The 15,756-nt window shown below is 37.0% G+C and overlaps 1 protein-coding gene across 2 annotated transcripts; it reads right to left on the bottom strand.

Moving 5' to 3' along the window:
* Positions 1 to 287: 287 nt before the first annotated feature.
* LOC123709864 (uncharacterized protein DDB_G0283697) lies at positions 288 to 15,756 on the bottom strand. 2 transcript variants are annotated; one of them, XM_045661451.1, is made up of 7 exons: positions 15,563 to 15,756; positions 12,256 to 12,737; positions 11,265 to 11,441; positions 4,470 to 4,589; positions 3,731 to 3,943; positions 3,347 to 3,496; positions 288 to 521 (listed from the first exon to the last, which is right to left on the bottom strand). In XM_045661451.1, the coding sequence occupies exons 1-7, from the start codon at positions 15,581 to 15,583 to the stop codon at positions 335 to 337; spliced, it is 1,350 nt and encodes a 449-aa protein (XP_045517407.1). In that variant the 5' UTR covers positions 15,584 to 15,756; the 3' UTR covers positions 288 to 334. The 2 variants fall into 2 exon arrangements, with proteins under 2 accessions (XP_045517407.1, XP_045517408.1); XM_045661452.1 differs by lacking the exon at positions 3,347 to 3,496.

The following is a 15,756-nucleotide window of genomic DNA, read 5'->3' as shown; positions in this document are numbered from 1 at the left end:
TTTGTTTTAATATTATTTTTATTATTAGTATGTAGGTTAAGAAAATTGTAAATACTATATATTTGATTGTTGTGATTACTAATAAACATTTTCTTTATATCTTAATTTTATCTTTCTTGTTAGGTAATTACAGTTTTGCAATTTTTGCCTTCCCTGATTGTATTCAAAACATCGCTTGAAAACGATTAGGGCGTCCGTACTCCTCATTATTTCAGTGAATGTCATTCATATCATGTTGATGAATTATTAATTCAAAATTCGTCTCAATATTGAAAAAACAAAGCATATATGTTTAAATACAATTTATTCTAGAACATATATATGAAACACTGGATTATTGAGCGTCTTTTTGCGTGGAATCATCCACTTTGACAAGTTGGTCATCTCGGCCTAGAAGATAGCTGGTTTGAGTTGTACTCTGGCTGAAGGTCGACAACGGTTGGTATGAACTTGGCTGGCTTGGTCTGCCATAACGATTGTCAGCCACTTGGTTGTACTGAGTGTCCAGCTTCGTAACTCCACTGAAAAATACATACTTTACAGTACTTTACCATAGTTTTTTTAGTATTTAAGTATATGTATGACTATTTTTAAAAGCACACAAATCATATTAACCACTATCTATTTATATTAAATCTATCATTATTATTCTCTTACGTTATCTATGTGTGGTTGGTTAAAATCTGCACAGTGTACAGCCGGTGTATCGTCAGTGCTCTGTCTTGAAACCCTCAAGAAAGAAGCCACTCACTAATTAATAATTGTAGTCAATATATTCACCATGTGTCCGTCTGTTTTTAGAGAATAATGTTTACAGAGGCATTTATAGTTTTAGCTACTAATCCCGTTTCGGTTATAATTATCAGTTTTGGTTTGGGTATCCCAATTGAGTTCTATTTTATGTAGATAATATTACGTGAACTATACGTATATAATATTATCAATATCCTTCCCGTATTACACCATTATGTGTAAAACCGTTACTTCTTTACACCACAGGTCTGGTGAGAAGATTGCAAAGGACAAAACCATTCGAATTAGTGTAAGTTCACGTTTGTCTTAAGTGCTAAACAGTGGTAAGGAACAAAAATAGTGTACAAGAACTGAGTGCCTTCCCCTTAAGACTGTAAGTACTGTTATTGGATTCTTATGTAAAATACTTATTAGTATTAAGTTGGTCTAGATCGTGATATTAAATGATGTCTTTCTGCAGAGATAATTTATCTATATATAAAAAATTAATCCCTATTTCCCTTTATCACGGCATCACGCGTGAACGGCTGGACCGTTTTTTGTTGTGTTTTTATTGTCTGAAGGATCTTATGAAAGAAAAAATTGAGAAAATTGCGCGGAAAATTTGAAAATTTAAGAATGTTTGTTACGATACCAATTTTTTTACCAGTGAATAGCGCGTTTACAATTTAAACGTTTTTCATGTAACCATGTAACATTGGTAGAATACGTGCTGCAAATATCGTCAAAGAGGATATAAAGAATTATATCGTTCAAAACAAATGCTTCGATCGAAGTTATTATATTGATAAAATACATATAAAATAATTACAGTCGCTAATTGTTGCCTTGTCGGCCAGGGGAAGATGGAAGGCACTAGACCGCGCGGAAGGTCACCTACGCGTTAGACTGACCAGATCAAGTCTGCCGTAGGAGGTACAGTCAATGAGTGTAGCAGGATGGCCTCTAATAGGCAACGATGGCGAAATGTCGGGAAGCGCATTACATCTGCCCCTTTTGATTAATACCACTACTACATAGCGATCACGACCGCTCTGTCAAGAGTGTACCGGATAAGAAGAAGAATTGTTTGTTGCAATAATGTTGAAAATCCATGTTTTTCACATGGCCAGTTACATGTCGCGTGTTCGCATGACAAAACAATTTATATACGCGCCAGAAAAACAAACAAAGAATGTGGTTATCACGAGCATTTTTAGTTAACTATACCAATTCGTAATCAATATTCATAATTAAGACAAGACAACGTCTTTCGGGTCTACGAGTAAAAAATAAAAATTGAATCCCGAATTTAATGTTGTCTTTTCGTACCGCGCTGTTTCAAGACGAGAATGCAACAGACATTGATATTGATGATTACTGCAGTATAGTATTAAACATGTATTAGGCAATTTCTTAAGAAATTTCGACGTAGTTCTATCAATACCTGATGTTGCAACCTTGGAATATTTATTTATTTATTTTCTCCCATATAACATTTGCTACAATAAATAAGATTACAGTTGAGAAGGTATTGGGAGACTGGTTTCCAAACTAGGTTAGAACCTGTGATATGGATAACCAGGCTTCCATTCACAGCAAAGTCATATTGAGTGGTAACAAAAAGTACATACATATATGGGTAGGCAAATAAATGTAACGTTTTAAATAAGGAAAGTAAAACAAAATAAAACAGTCTACTAGTTAGGATTTAGTAGAAATAAAGTTGTATGGGTGTATGTTTGGGTGTGTGTATGTAAGTGTGATAGTGGGAGAGGGAATAGCGCGAATCTTAAACTCATTATTAAGATCAAATCGCACTATTTCGAACCAGCAGCCCACTAAAATATTTCCATTTCGACTTAGGGTCATTCAAGAAAAAAGCGTAATAATTCTTTAAATATAATGGCAATGTAAGTGTCCATGAGCAGCAGTATCACTTACCATCAGCTGAGCCACCTGCCCGTTTGTTTCTTATTTTATAAAAAAACATGTGTTTATTTATGTACACGCGTTAGAAGTTATACTTCTTTGACTTAACGATAACGACTTAAAGATAAAAAAATATCTTTCGCCATATTCTACGAAAAAAGCCACACTAACAATAGAAAAAAGGTATTTAATACATTGAAAGTTTTTTTTTATAACGCATTAGTTACTTAAATAAAGTTGATTTAAATATCAAATTAAAGAAGACCTTTTTTATTTTAAAATATTGATTACGACTTTAGGGTGTCAATTTTTTGTGACGGTTTGCGCGCGCAACTTAAAAAATTACTCTCATCATTTTTCCCCAACGCGCCCTAAGAAGTATAACTTCAGAAATAACTGTCTATCGCTATTAGATGTTACAGGCACCAGGTATAGGTTTGGCAGACTTACAACTGCAGAATCGTTCGATATGAATCCGTGATTTCATGATCGGTAGCATATGCTTACGATTATAGAGACAGTTATCAATAACTATTATAAAGTTCAAGCAACAGAAAATACCTGTTAAACGATGAGAACCGATTGTTAATCTTTTGACAAACGTAAAAAATACACCTTTGGAATACATCCAAAAATTATTTTCAGTATTATGAAGTCTGAAAGCTGATCATTTCTGGACTACCTTTCATCCCTATACGGCCGTCTTTCGGTTCCTGTTTGTCCATATACAGTTTGGACCCCACTGGAACCATATCTTCTATCTCCAGGGTAATAAGCATTCTGACTTTGATAGTTATCATAAGCTGGACTTCTGTATCCAAAACCCAAATTGCTGGAAAATGATAATTGATGAATGATGTGTGTGAATGGAGTATGAAATCAAGTGCATCAGTAATAATATAAGCAGTTGTGGAAGTAATTTATATTGGAATTAGGTTGTTATTACGAGACAAAATCCAGACGTCAGGCCCCCACACGCCTACGAAAATTAAAAGAAGTGGCTATGCCAGACCTCCCGCAAGTTGTCTCAACAAAACATGTTAATAAAATTTTTTAAAAAACATACCTTTCATCTCTGTACGGCCGCTTGGTTTCGCCAACATTTCGCCAGCCACTGGACTGGCCGTAACCTACGTCCTGATACCCTCCATAGCCGGAACCGTAGCTGGTAGCACTGGTACCACGGTATGGTTCTTTGTAATTGTACCCTGAGGCGTAGTCATTGGAGTAACTCGGGTTACTTTGGTAACCACTCTGCCAACCGCCAGAGGACTGTGGTCTGAAAGTTTATTTATATAATTTACTTGCGCATGGTCATAAGTTGGTCAATATCTTTAGATGCCCAGAATTAATGGTACATGTCAATCAACATCTAGTCCAAGGAGTTCAATAGTTAAAAAGGTATTAATGACAAACAAAACGTTGATCAATCCTTTCAGAATTGCTCTTCTCTGAACTTGGAGAAACTTATCGAAACAGATAGTTCGCTCCAGATGCTTCGTTGCTGACCACGACGCTAAGATATGAGCTGCCAATTAAAGAGAGAGATTCTACTGGCATTACAAGCTAGCAACTAAACAAATATTTTCTCTTTCATTGTGCATATATGATCGTTAAATATTATCGTTTATGTTTGAGTCTTCCGCGGCACATATAAATATAAATTTAATATATAACAAATTTGTATGGATCCATTTAATGTTAGAAACAACTAGATTTGAGAAATCTTTAAAATATTATGATATATTTTAGATTAATTTGCCCCGCATTGTAAATAAATTTCCCAATACTGTAAAAAAATATACCTAGTATAATCCCGCTGGCTCCAAGCAGAGGAATCAGGTCTACCAGACGCAAAGTAATAACCGCGGCCACCTGCGTCCCAACCCGACTGACCTCGATACGTCTCATCCCATGGTCTGAAACTTCATAAATCAAAACATATTACAAACTTTATGGAATATTTACATATATTGAGTTTAAATTAGAACAGATTTGTCTACGATTTAAAAAATCTACCAAGGACCGCAAAAATTTGAGAGAAGTAGAACGTATTTAGATCCTATGACTGTAATAAAGGCATCTAATAAAAGAAATTGTGGCACTCCGTGCCCCAGATTTCTGGAACTATTTCTTGATCAATTGTCTATCTAATAGGCAAGTAGCCTGCTGTGCCTGACACACGGCGTGGAATTTAGAGTTTAGACTCACTAAGCGCAAGTCGGTTTCCTTACGATTTTTACTTTACCATTCGAGCGAATGCTAAATATAACCACCACAAATGCTGGCATAAAATTTGTTATTTAAATATAAGTATGACTAAATCTTATTTTTTTATTACTATGAAATTTTTTATTAAATTAGTTAAATTTAACAAAATTAACGATAAAATTAATAACTTAAAATAAATTATTTAAAGCAACATTTATAATTTTGACAATTTATTGTATATATATTGAATAATAACATAAGAAAAGAAGTCCATCGATACCGAGCCGGAGTTCGTACCTAAGACCTCAGGGATGATGAGCTTTGAGCTTTGCTAAATTTGAGTCGGTTAAAAAATTCAATCGCGTGCTCTGTCTAACCAAACATACCGAATATCCTCAGAGACATCACATGTACAATTCGATCGCGAGCGATCACTTCCAGGTGTACCATAATATAATGTTCCAATTATTTGTTTGTTACATAGAAAAATATATTACCATAAAAACAGTCAAAACTGTAGTTAGTAGATAAAAAGGTAATTAACTCGAACCATGACACACAGGTTCAACAATTTTAAATAATTGGTCATAAGTTCTTTAAATAATTGGTCATAAGTTTTAGTTTGTATTATAATACACATATAGATTATAATCTACAAATATTCAACAAAAATAAAAATAAATTTAAAAAGCATAGAATATATAGGAAGATGATTGTTATGTTTAGGTTTTAATAAACGATATAATGTTTTTTATTATATAAACACAATACTTTACAAGAAATCTTACTATAATTAATCTCGTTTATTTTATGTTTAATTAAAAAATAACAAAAATTTCCCCATCCACCGAAGCGTCGACATTAATTACAATGATACTTTAGTAAAACGAAGTTAATAATATCCATAAATGTTAATGTCTTGCCACAGAACTTATACGTCTTAAGTCGCTTGATAACAAAAAATCACATTAAAATGATACAAAATCCCAATTTCTAAGTAAAATTTATACTAAAAATTACCTGAAACATAATGACATTCTTTGAATTCTGTTATAAATAAAAAAATACTTGTTCAAATTTCCCATTTCTCAGGTTTTACTAAATCCTATCGATTTAAAATTCCCCCTGCCAATCGGATTTATTATCAAATTATACTTCGTTGACACGTCACAATCAGTATTCTTTTAAAATATATCTAAATCTTCATAATGTTTACATATACCATACCTTGCTTGCTTAAAATAAATAGTAGGTAACTCGTGCTGGGTTACCTACTACACTAGGTATACTACTTGATTTATCTATAAACAGTTTTATGTATAGACCTGCAATGAAGCTTTTACTTAGATCCTAATATTATAAGTGAAAGTCTTGGTTGTGAGCAACCCAAGTGTACTCCAAGAACTAGGTTTCTTTGTAGCTAAGGGATAGAGATCTTTTTTGAAGTTTATAAGTGTATATTGTATTACCTATATGAATAAAAAAAAATTGAATTTGACTAAATATGTGCGACGGCGTAGGTCAAGGCTGTTTGCAATACCAGAACTAGATTTGCACAGATCAGAATAACACAGACGTTGCACCTACTGAATGCTGTCACCATCACAATCGTCATATTTATATGTTAACAAAGTGACACAGTAGCGATATTGTGTATATTATGGATTTAATTTTATATTATTATCGAAATTATCGTATTTCTGTAATTAATAAATTTGTATCACTCGCACGCTCAATTCGTACCTCGCGATTAATTAAAATGCAATAGTTTTGATTTATGACCATCATTATTTATTATTACCGACTCGTACTTACAAAATAAATATAGTCTGTACCACACGGGTACACCGATGTATTGTCTTTGTTTGTAGCAATCACAAACTATTCCTAGTTGGCCTAAAAGACTAGATACAAGGCCATAAACTCCAAAAAAAAATACTATTTCTAGCAATTTTCCTTCTATTGATATTAAACTCTGACATTACTAGAGCATGCTCTATGGACTACGTTAATAATAAATACTTTTTTCAATACAGTTATTTTTATTATCCGGATATCCTAACTGTATTGACATTCGATACAATTTCATGAAAGCGTGAATTAAAATCAAAACTATTGTGAAATAATTGCAACGTAACGGTGTCTGTATAAATTTTCCTAGTGGGAGTGCCATGCTGTTGCTTTCGGGCTTCAGCCAATCGGGCAGGCACGACCGGGGCAGTACCACTGTCTCACAGAAAACCGGCGTGAAGTGATGCAATAGGTTCATCTTATTGTACTCGCGTTTCGTGCGGTGAGTGAGACTCCCGGAGCCCATCAATTCCCCCCTCCCCCAGAATATGAAGATGCAGTTTAAACAGAGATTACCCCAGGGGGGTACCACACGTTTCCGCTGTGGAGAATCCCCCTCTGAGCGTCCATCATCGGAACAATCAGTATTCGGTGGTGGATGCACAGGCTGCCCTTCGTATTCTGGGGTGGGCAAAAACTGCTCAAAAAACTATAAGTTTCGATCTCGGGGCAAACGGAAGAATTTACCGAAGGCATCCCCTTCCACGCTCTCAGTGGACTTTACCAATGTTAGGGGGCTCAACTCTAATCTTAACGCGGTTCACTTTCACCTCGAAACTGCGAAGCCGGCCTTATTCTTCCTTACTGAGACTCAGATATCCTTCCCGGCTGATACTTCCTACCTCTCCTACCCGGGGTACAAATTGGAACATTCATTTGTGCCGCGGGCGGGAGTTTGCGTGTACGTCAGAGAGGATATCTGTTCTCGTCGCCTCGGGTCGCTTGAAGGAAGGGACCTATCTAGCCTCTGGCTGCGCGTAGACTGCGATGACCATCCGCGATTCTACGCATGCCTGTATAGGTCCCATAGCGGAAATACCGAAACTGAGCGACTCATTGAGCACATCCAAATGGCTACAGATTCCCTGCTCGAAGGGGTTCCTACCGCTGAAATCGTGATACTTGGCGATTTTAACGCTCACCATGCCGATTGGCTCGGTTCGGAAACCACCGATCACGCGGGAAGATCCTTTCACGACTTTGCTTTAGCTTACGACCTGTCACAAATGGTCCCTGCGATTACGCGAATACCAGATGTGGATGGTCATAAACCCTCTTTGTTGGACCTTCTGCTGACCTCACATCCGGAGACCTATCAAGTCTCTGTTGACCCGCCATTGGGTTCATCGGATCATTGTGTGGTCCGGAGTACTGTGCCTACTACGCGCCCTCCTCGGCCCCGTTTTTCGGGTTGTCGTCGTATTTGGCACTATCGGTCAGCAGATTGGGATGGGATGCGGTCTTTCTTTGCGTCCTACCCTTGGGGGCCTATGTGCTTTTCGTCGGAAGCTCCAGATTCCGTCGCTGCCTCTGTCGCCGAAGTGGTTCTGCAGGGCATGGAACTTTTTATTCCATTCTCTGCGGTGCCGATCGGTGGCAGGTCACAGCCCTGGTTTAAGCGTTCTTGCAAGGCGGCATCGCGTCGAAAGCGAGAATGCTTTAATGCATGGGCGGAGGCGGCGATATCTCGTGATGCCAATACCAGCGAACATAAAAAAGCATATAACTCAGCTTCCAGGTCCTTCAAACGGGAAATCGCTAAGGCAAAGTCAGAGCACATCGCCAGATTTGGCGAGAGATTGGCCCAACTCCCTTCTGGGACCCGAGCCTTCTGGTCTCTCGCCAAAGCTGTACAAGGGAATTTTTGTCAGCCATCGATACCACCGCTGCACAGAGAGGATGACTCGCTCGCCCACACTGCGAAGGAGAAGGCCGACCTCTTGGGCTGTCTCTTTGCGTCCAACTCGACTTTGGATGACCGGGGGAGATCACCACCGGCGATTTCGCGGTGTGATAACTCAATGCCGGAAATCACATTCCAGCAACGTGCTGTTCGCAGAGCACTATCTTCCTTGGACATTCATAAGTCGAGCGGGCCGGATGGTATCCCTCCAATTGTGCTGCGTACATGTGCTCCTGAGTTGGCTCCGGTCCTGACGCGCCTTTTCCGGTACCTGTACTCGCTCGGCACTGTCCCGAAGTGCTGGAAGACCGCTTCGATACATCCGATCCCTAAAAAAGGCGATCGCACTGATCCATCCAACTATCGCCCAATCGCAATAACCTCCTTGTTCTCCAAAATAATGGAATCCATTATTAATGGCCAGCTCTTGAGTTATCTAGAGGGCCACCAGCTGATTAGCGACTATCAGTACGGCTTTCGTCGTGGTCGTTCAGCTGGTGACCTTCTAGTATACCTTACTCATAGATGGGCAGAGGCAATTGAGTCCAAGGGGGAGGCACTAGCGGTTAGTTTGGACATAGCGAAAGCCTTCGATCGGGTGTGGCACAAAGCACTGCTCTCGAAGCTACCAGCCTACGGGCTTCCTGAGAAATTATGCGACTGGATCTCCAGCTTTCTAGCCGATCGGAGCATCAAGGTCGTCGTCGACGGAGCATGTTCCGACCTTAAACCCGTGAATGCTGGGGTCCCACAAGGCTGTGTTCTGTCCCCGACCCTGTTTCTTCTGCATATCAATGACATGTTGCAACTTAGCAACATTCATTGCTATGCGGACGACAGCACTGGGGATACTCTTTACACTGGCCGGGCAGGTATTTCTCGGGCAGTTGTCGATGAGTACCGGAACAAACTTGTGTCTGAAGTCGAAACTCTTTTACGTGGAGTCTCGGACTGGGGTAGACTAAACCTAGTCCAATTTAACCCCAAGAAGACACAAGTTTGCGCGTTTTCCGCGAAAAAAATACCCTTTGTCGCTACTCCTCTTTTCGAAAACACTCTTCTTGAAGCCACAGCCAGCATCGGAATACTTGGCGTTGACATATCGAACGACGTTCAGTTTCGCGGTCATTTGGAGGGAAAGGCTAAATTAGCCTCCAAAAAGCTTGGTGTGCTCAGCAAGGCGAGACGGTACTTCACTCCGGGCCACCGCTTGCAACTCTATAAAGCGCAAATACGGCCCCACATGGAATACTGTTCTCACCTCTGGGCGGGGGCTCCCCAGTACCAGCTCCTTCCACTTGACCGTATCCAACGAAGAGCGGTTCGAATCGTCGATGACCAATCCCTCTCCGAGCGGCTCGATCCTTTGGCGTTGCGTAGAGATGTGGGGTCACTCTGCATCTTCTACCGCATTTACCATGGAGAGTGTTCAGAGGAGTTGTTCGGATTAATACCTGCAGCTGAGTTTCAGCATCGGACGTCGAGGCAAAATACAAAATTCCACCCGTATCACCTCGACGTCCGACGTTCCACGACTGAGCGTTTCTCAAGGCAATTTTTGCCGCGCACCACCGCTATGTGGAACCAGCTGCCCACTGAAGTATTTCCGAACCAATTCGACTTAGGGTCCTTCAAGAAAAGAGCGTACAAATTCTTAAAAGGCCGGCAACGCACTCGCGAGCCCTCTGGCATTGAGAGTGTCCATGGGCGGCGGTATCACTTAACATCAGGTGAGCCTCCTGCCCGTTTGCCCCCTATTTTATAAAAAAAAAAAAAAAAAAATTTGTATAGAGACATTGTGTGACGTTATAAAGAAAAATGTATTGTATTGTACAATCAACTCTCTATCATTTAAACCTCCCAAATCAGAAAAATCAAAAGAAATTCAAACCACCAAGAGTTCAAAATAACATGCGTTCATACACACTAGTGGGAGGTTCTCAAGTAAATAAGAGTTTGAAGAAAATTCGTGATTTATTATTTCTATATTATTATGTCTTATTTCTTATTCAAATTTTTTTTATTTCTAAAAGAAGTACGAAATCGTTTTTTGAGTAATCGACTTCAGTCTATCATTGCCATGATTTTTTCAAATATTAACTTGACTTATTAAGGTTTTGTTAGGATTGTCCCGATAATTGGGTTTTTACAAATTATACATTCCTGTCAAAACAGTTGGCGCCATTGAGAAGTTTGGCGCGCTTTTAGACTGACAATAAATAATAGATTTGTGTGTCATTTGTTAGAGCTATCATTCATTGTTGTTGTTTCTTTGTATTATTTTATCTTTTTTGTATTGTGTAAAAGTTAAAAAATGTATTTGCTGTATTTCTATCTAATAAGTCTTCTGTTTCTTCTCTGCTGTTGTACTTTATTTACTATTGTTATATACAATTACTTAATATATTAATTATTATTATTATTTATTTGCAGGAATATGGTAGAAATCTGTTATGGTGGTACAATCTAAAGTTCGCATATTCTGCCACACAAAATAGCGTGGAATATTCATAATGAGAAATAAATATGTTAACTCGTAAGGTCTTTCATGTTATTATTATTAAAGGAATAATAATATACTTACCCATTGTTTTCTATTAATTATACTATTTCAGACAGTGAGGGGTGTACTCACCTGTCATGCGGCCCAGCTCCTACACCTGGCCCGTAGCCACCGTAGCCATCATCATATCTGTCGTATCTATCATCATAATATGCAGGTCGTCTGTTTCCATCATATCTACCATAGGTGTCATCATAGTGGTAGGCATTTCTGTCATACAAAGGTCGACGTGGGTATGGCTCGTCGTACCTGTAAGATTTTTAAATGCTAGTTCCTGGTCAGTCTGCTACACAAATTTGTATATAAATCTTGATTAAGGTAAGATTTCTCGCAAAATCGAATTGTTATATCTTTGTTGATCTATTGTAATATTATAAATCGCCTTTGAACTAATTTTGTGTAATAAATTGTAATTGCATTTTTTTATATTAATTTAGGTCTAGGAAAACTCATTAGACAAAGACATTTCAAGTTGTATTATTTTTACTCATACGTTGTTGTTATTATCCTATATCCTTACTTTTTATTTATTTATTAAAGTTCACCACATCATATACGTATATAATGTATATCTACAGTTTAATACAAGCTATCTTTTCTAAAATACATGACAATTATTCAAAACATAAATGTTACAAAAAAATTGAAAATACAAATTCATGAAAAATATGTATTAAACTTCCAATTTTAATTTAATTAGTAATCTTTTGCTTATTGTTAAGCAAAAAAATACTAGCAAAACAGTAAGGTATAAGGTACCAGATAGGTTCTTAACAATGATTACACCGACATTCTGTTATAATCGTGAAGAGAGAATGAGATACTCCCTGAAGTCCTAAGTTGGATTTTGATGACGGAATTTGAAAAATTCTGCTGATTTTAACCAGAAAACCTTGAGAATGAATAAGACACGACATTGTTAATTTGAATAAGAAGTACTAAATTACTTCAACTCATTATACGGTTTGAAGACTTGAAAAAGTAGAGTCTCGATGACCTATGCGTTTGCGTCAAGATTTCGTTAAACAAAAGAACTTAAAAAAAATGTTGGACAGGTACTTACCGATCATATCTTTCCCTATTTCTGTCTCTCAAAAACCTGTCATAATAATCTGGTCCATATCTATCCCTATCGTCATATCGGTTTCTGTGTCTGTTCCTCGGCCTATCCCTATGTCTATCTCTATCATCATGACTCTTATCATCACTCTGATTATCTGTTTCGTTTTTACTAGTTCTTCTATCTGTATTATATCGTTTATCATCGTTATCATCGTCATCCCTGTTTCTGTCATGTCGGCTGCCGTGTGAAGCCTTGTTGGAGCGTCTGTCATCTCTATCGTCATCACTGTCATCATCGTCATCACATCGACCACAGCGTCTATCATCCAGTCGATCGTATGGTCGCCCGTAGCCGTAACGTTCGTAATAACTTCTTGTTATTCTCGACGATTTGCCTTTGGCCGAAAGAAGTATGGATGATAGTTTAGATTCATTGTCGCCTTCAGATTCTACTAAAGATGTTACTGCGGCGATGAGTAGTACCTGTAAAGATTTAATGTTTAGTGGGAAACAGGTATAACGGTACTCTGACATCCGAAGCACTTACACGTAATAAAATAAGACTTTTGATCTTAAATGACATAAATTCTTTATTAATTTATTTAATTTTATATTTTTACAGTAAGAAAGAAAGATCGTATCGAAATTGCATATTAAAACAAGTTTTAGCGCTATTAATGAGCAGTGTTGGCCAATCCCTGAGGGCTGTGAGTCGCATGCTAAAGCCATCCCAAGCTAAAGCCATAGGAACCTATGACTGAGGTCATAGGTTCCTATGGCCCCCCCCGAACCCCGGCTGTGCACCAACATAACATTGTAACATTGCATAACATTGCGCACATAGAAAGAAAATCCATTGGTGCACAGCTTGAATGGTGAAGGTGAAAAATAAACATTAAAAAAAACATAAAAACTAAACCTTCCTATAACTTATTGTAGATAATTCAATTCTTGTGAATTCAGCCAATGTGGAACTACATATGTATATCAATGCGCAAGCGCAAGTAATTTGTACGTGATCGAAGCGTATTGCAAAATATAATGTCATAGCGAGGTCCCTCCTTAACTCTAATTTGTTGTATCCATCCAACTATACTTAATGTAACAATTCGAAGTTGACAATTAACCATTAAGTACTAGGCTCATCTGATGTTAGTGGTACCGCCGCCTATGGACATTCCCAATGACAAAAGGCTCGCGAGTGCGATACCGGCCTTTAAGAGTTCGCAAATACCCTAAGTCGAATTGATTCCAAAAACTTCAGTGGGCAGCTGGTTCCACATAGTGGTGGTGAAATAAATCTAACAGTGTTGGCTTAGTGGCCTCAGCGTGCGATTGATTTCACATATCAATCCTAAATGACGAAATCGTTGTCGAAATAAAAGGTCTCATCTCATTGATACGTTAGTTACGATAGCGCTTTATTATAGCCGTATGCGTCCTATTTTGATCTATATATATTATAATATTATTTATTAACACTTCATTGCAAATATACAAAAAAACAGTACAATTAAAATAATTAAAGGCCTTTTTAAGGAGGACAACTGGCCTTATCGCTTTCGAGCGATCTCTTCCAGGCAACTGAAATAGAAATAAAATTAGATAAGGTGAGCGCAAGAAGTGCATAAGAAAATAACTTAGACAACACTAATGGAACAAAGCAAAGCAATTACAACAGTGAAAGGGACATTTACAACGAGCAAATTAAGGATGACATTACTTGATTCTTCCAGGAATTATAGATAATTTTCCCATGCGACATAAGGGAAGATTGCAAGATAAACAAAGATTTGGTAAGAAATGGTATACTATATAGAGTATGCAATATTAGCCCCTTTTTATACAACATTGCCCCATAATGACACTGACCTACATCGATAAAAATTATAGCACATTATATCTGTAAAGATTTTGATCTACATTGATTGTAGTTCATTAAATGTGGGTAAAAAACAATGGCCAGTACGCCAAGGATTCTATTTGGTCCATGTCAGCCATTTTGTGCCCTACGTTACGTCACACTATTGTCTATGGAGGTCGCGGCGTGGGCGCAAATTAAACTTAACAATTTATTTCGACAGATTTTTTTACCTTATTATTTAATTTTTAAATAATAATTATAGTATTGTTACTTTTATTATTTTATTAGGTCTTTGACATTATAATAATATAATAATAATTATTATTACATAATCATAATAATTATTAAAAATTGATAAATACAGTCAAAACCGTTTACGACGACATCGTTTAGAACAACCAAAGTCAAAGGTCCCGGCAAAATTCTATTGTATTAGCTACTTAATAACAACGTCATCGGCTGTTTCACTTTCGGTTTTTACGGCCAAATATGAGTAGTCCCGTCGATGTCGCTATACCAGATATTGACTGTATAATAATAATTCTTAAATTTTTAATATTAAATACAAAGTAAAAAGCATTTTTTCAGTTATAACAAAAATATAGCCACCAAATAAAAAAAAATACAGAGTATATACCAGCCAGTATTGCTTATAATTATAAATAATAATAAAAATACTATGTTAGACATAATAAAACTCTAGGAACTAAGTACTTAGAAAAAAACCTTAGTTGCCTTTACAATGAACAAGTTAAAAGATCAGATTAGTTATGTTTTATTAACACGAGGTTGAGTTTTTATGTCAATTATCATCATCTTTAAGATCTTGATTCATCTTCCGCATAATTATTACTGCGATTATGTTACCTACATAAGAACGGAATAACGGTTTTCTCACCTTTTTGTACGTAAAAAAATAAGTCTTATTTAAATTATATTATTGAGTTTTGGTTAATGTTTGTTTTTGTTTTATAAATTAAGCGATAACAAATAATTATAGGGTGGACGTACACATTTATAAATAAAAATTATGATCCATCAGAATCAATGATCTTACAGTATAATATTACGAAGTCAATTATAATATCAGATAAATAATTAAATAATAAAGCTAAATCCATGCAAATACGGGGGTCTAGGCTCCGAAAATGATTTTGTCCCATTCGGTGTCGAGTCCCTTGGGGTCCATGGCGTCCTAGCGTTATAAGGCTTTTTAAGGTAATAGCAAAAAGGTTAGTCGTCATCACAGGAGACCGAAGAGCTGGCAGCTACCTCGGACAAAGGATAAGTCTAGATATTCAAAGGGGGAACTGTGACCGTATCTTCGGAACCTTGCCTAAAGAGACTCCTTTTAATACTTTTTTGTTAAATGAATTAATTTATATTAGCAGCATTATTATATTTTTATTTTATATAGGATAATAATAATTTATTCTAAACTCACCTGAATTATCAAACGTATCATCTTGCTCAGCCTATGCAGCACATACCAAACAATGCACTCTTATAAAACCTGTTTTCTATAAATAAACTATGCGAACCTTAACATCCTATAATCTGTAACTGGTCTAAAATGTATAGTCTATTTGGTCTGTGAAAAGCCATAAACTTTTTAAATTTAGAACCGTTCTGCGCGGT

Source organism: Pieris brassicae, chromosome 5, assembly GCF_905147105.1.
Source record: "Pieris brassicae chromosome 5, ilPieBrab1.1, whole genome shotgun sequence".
In the NCBI taxonomy this organism is placed as follows: domain Eukaryota; kingdom Metazoa; phylum Arthropoda; class Insecta; order Lepidoptera; family Pieridae; genus Pieris; species Pieris brassicae.
The sequence above is the reverse complement of the archived record's forward strand: the minus strand, read 5'-3'. Positions and strand labels throughout refer to the sequence as shown.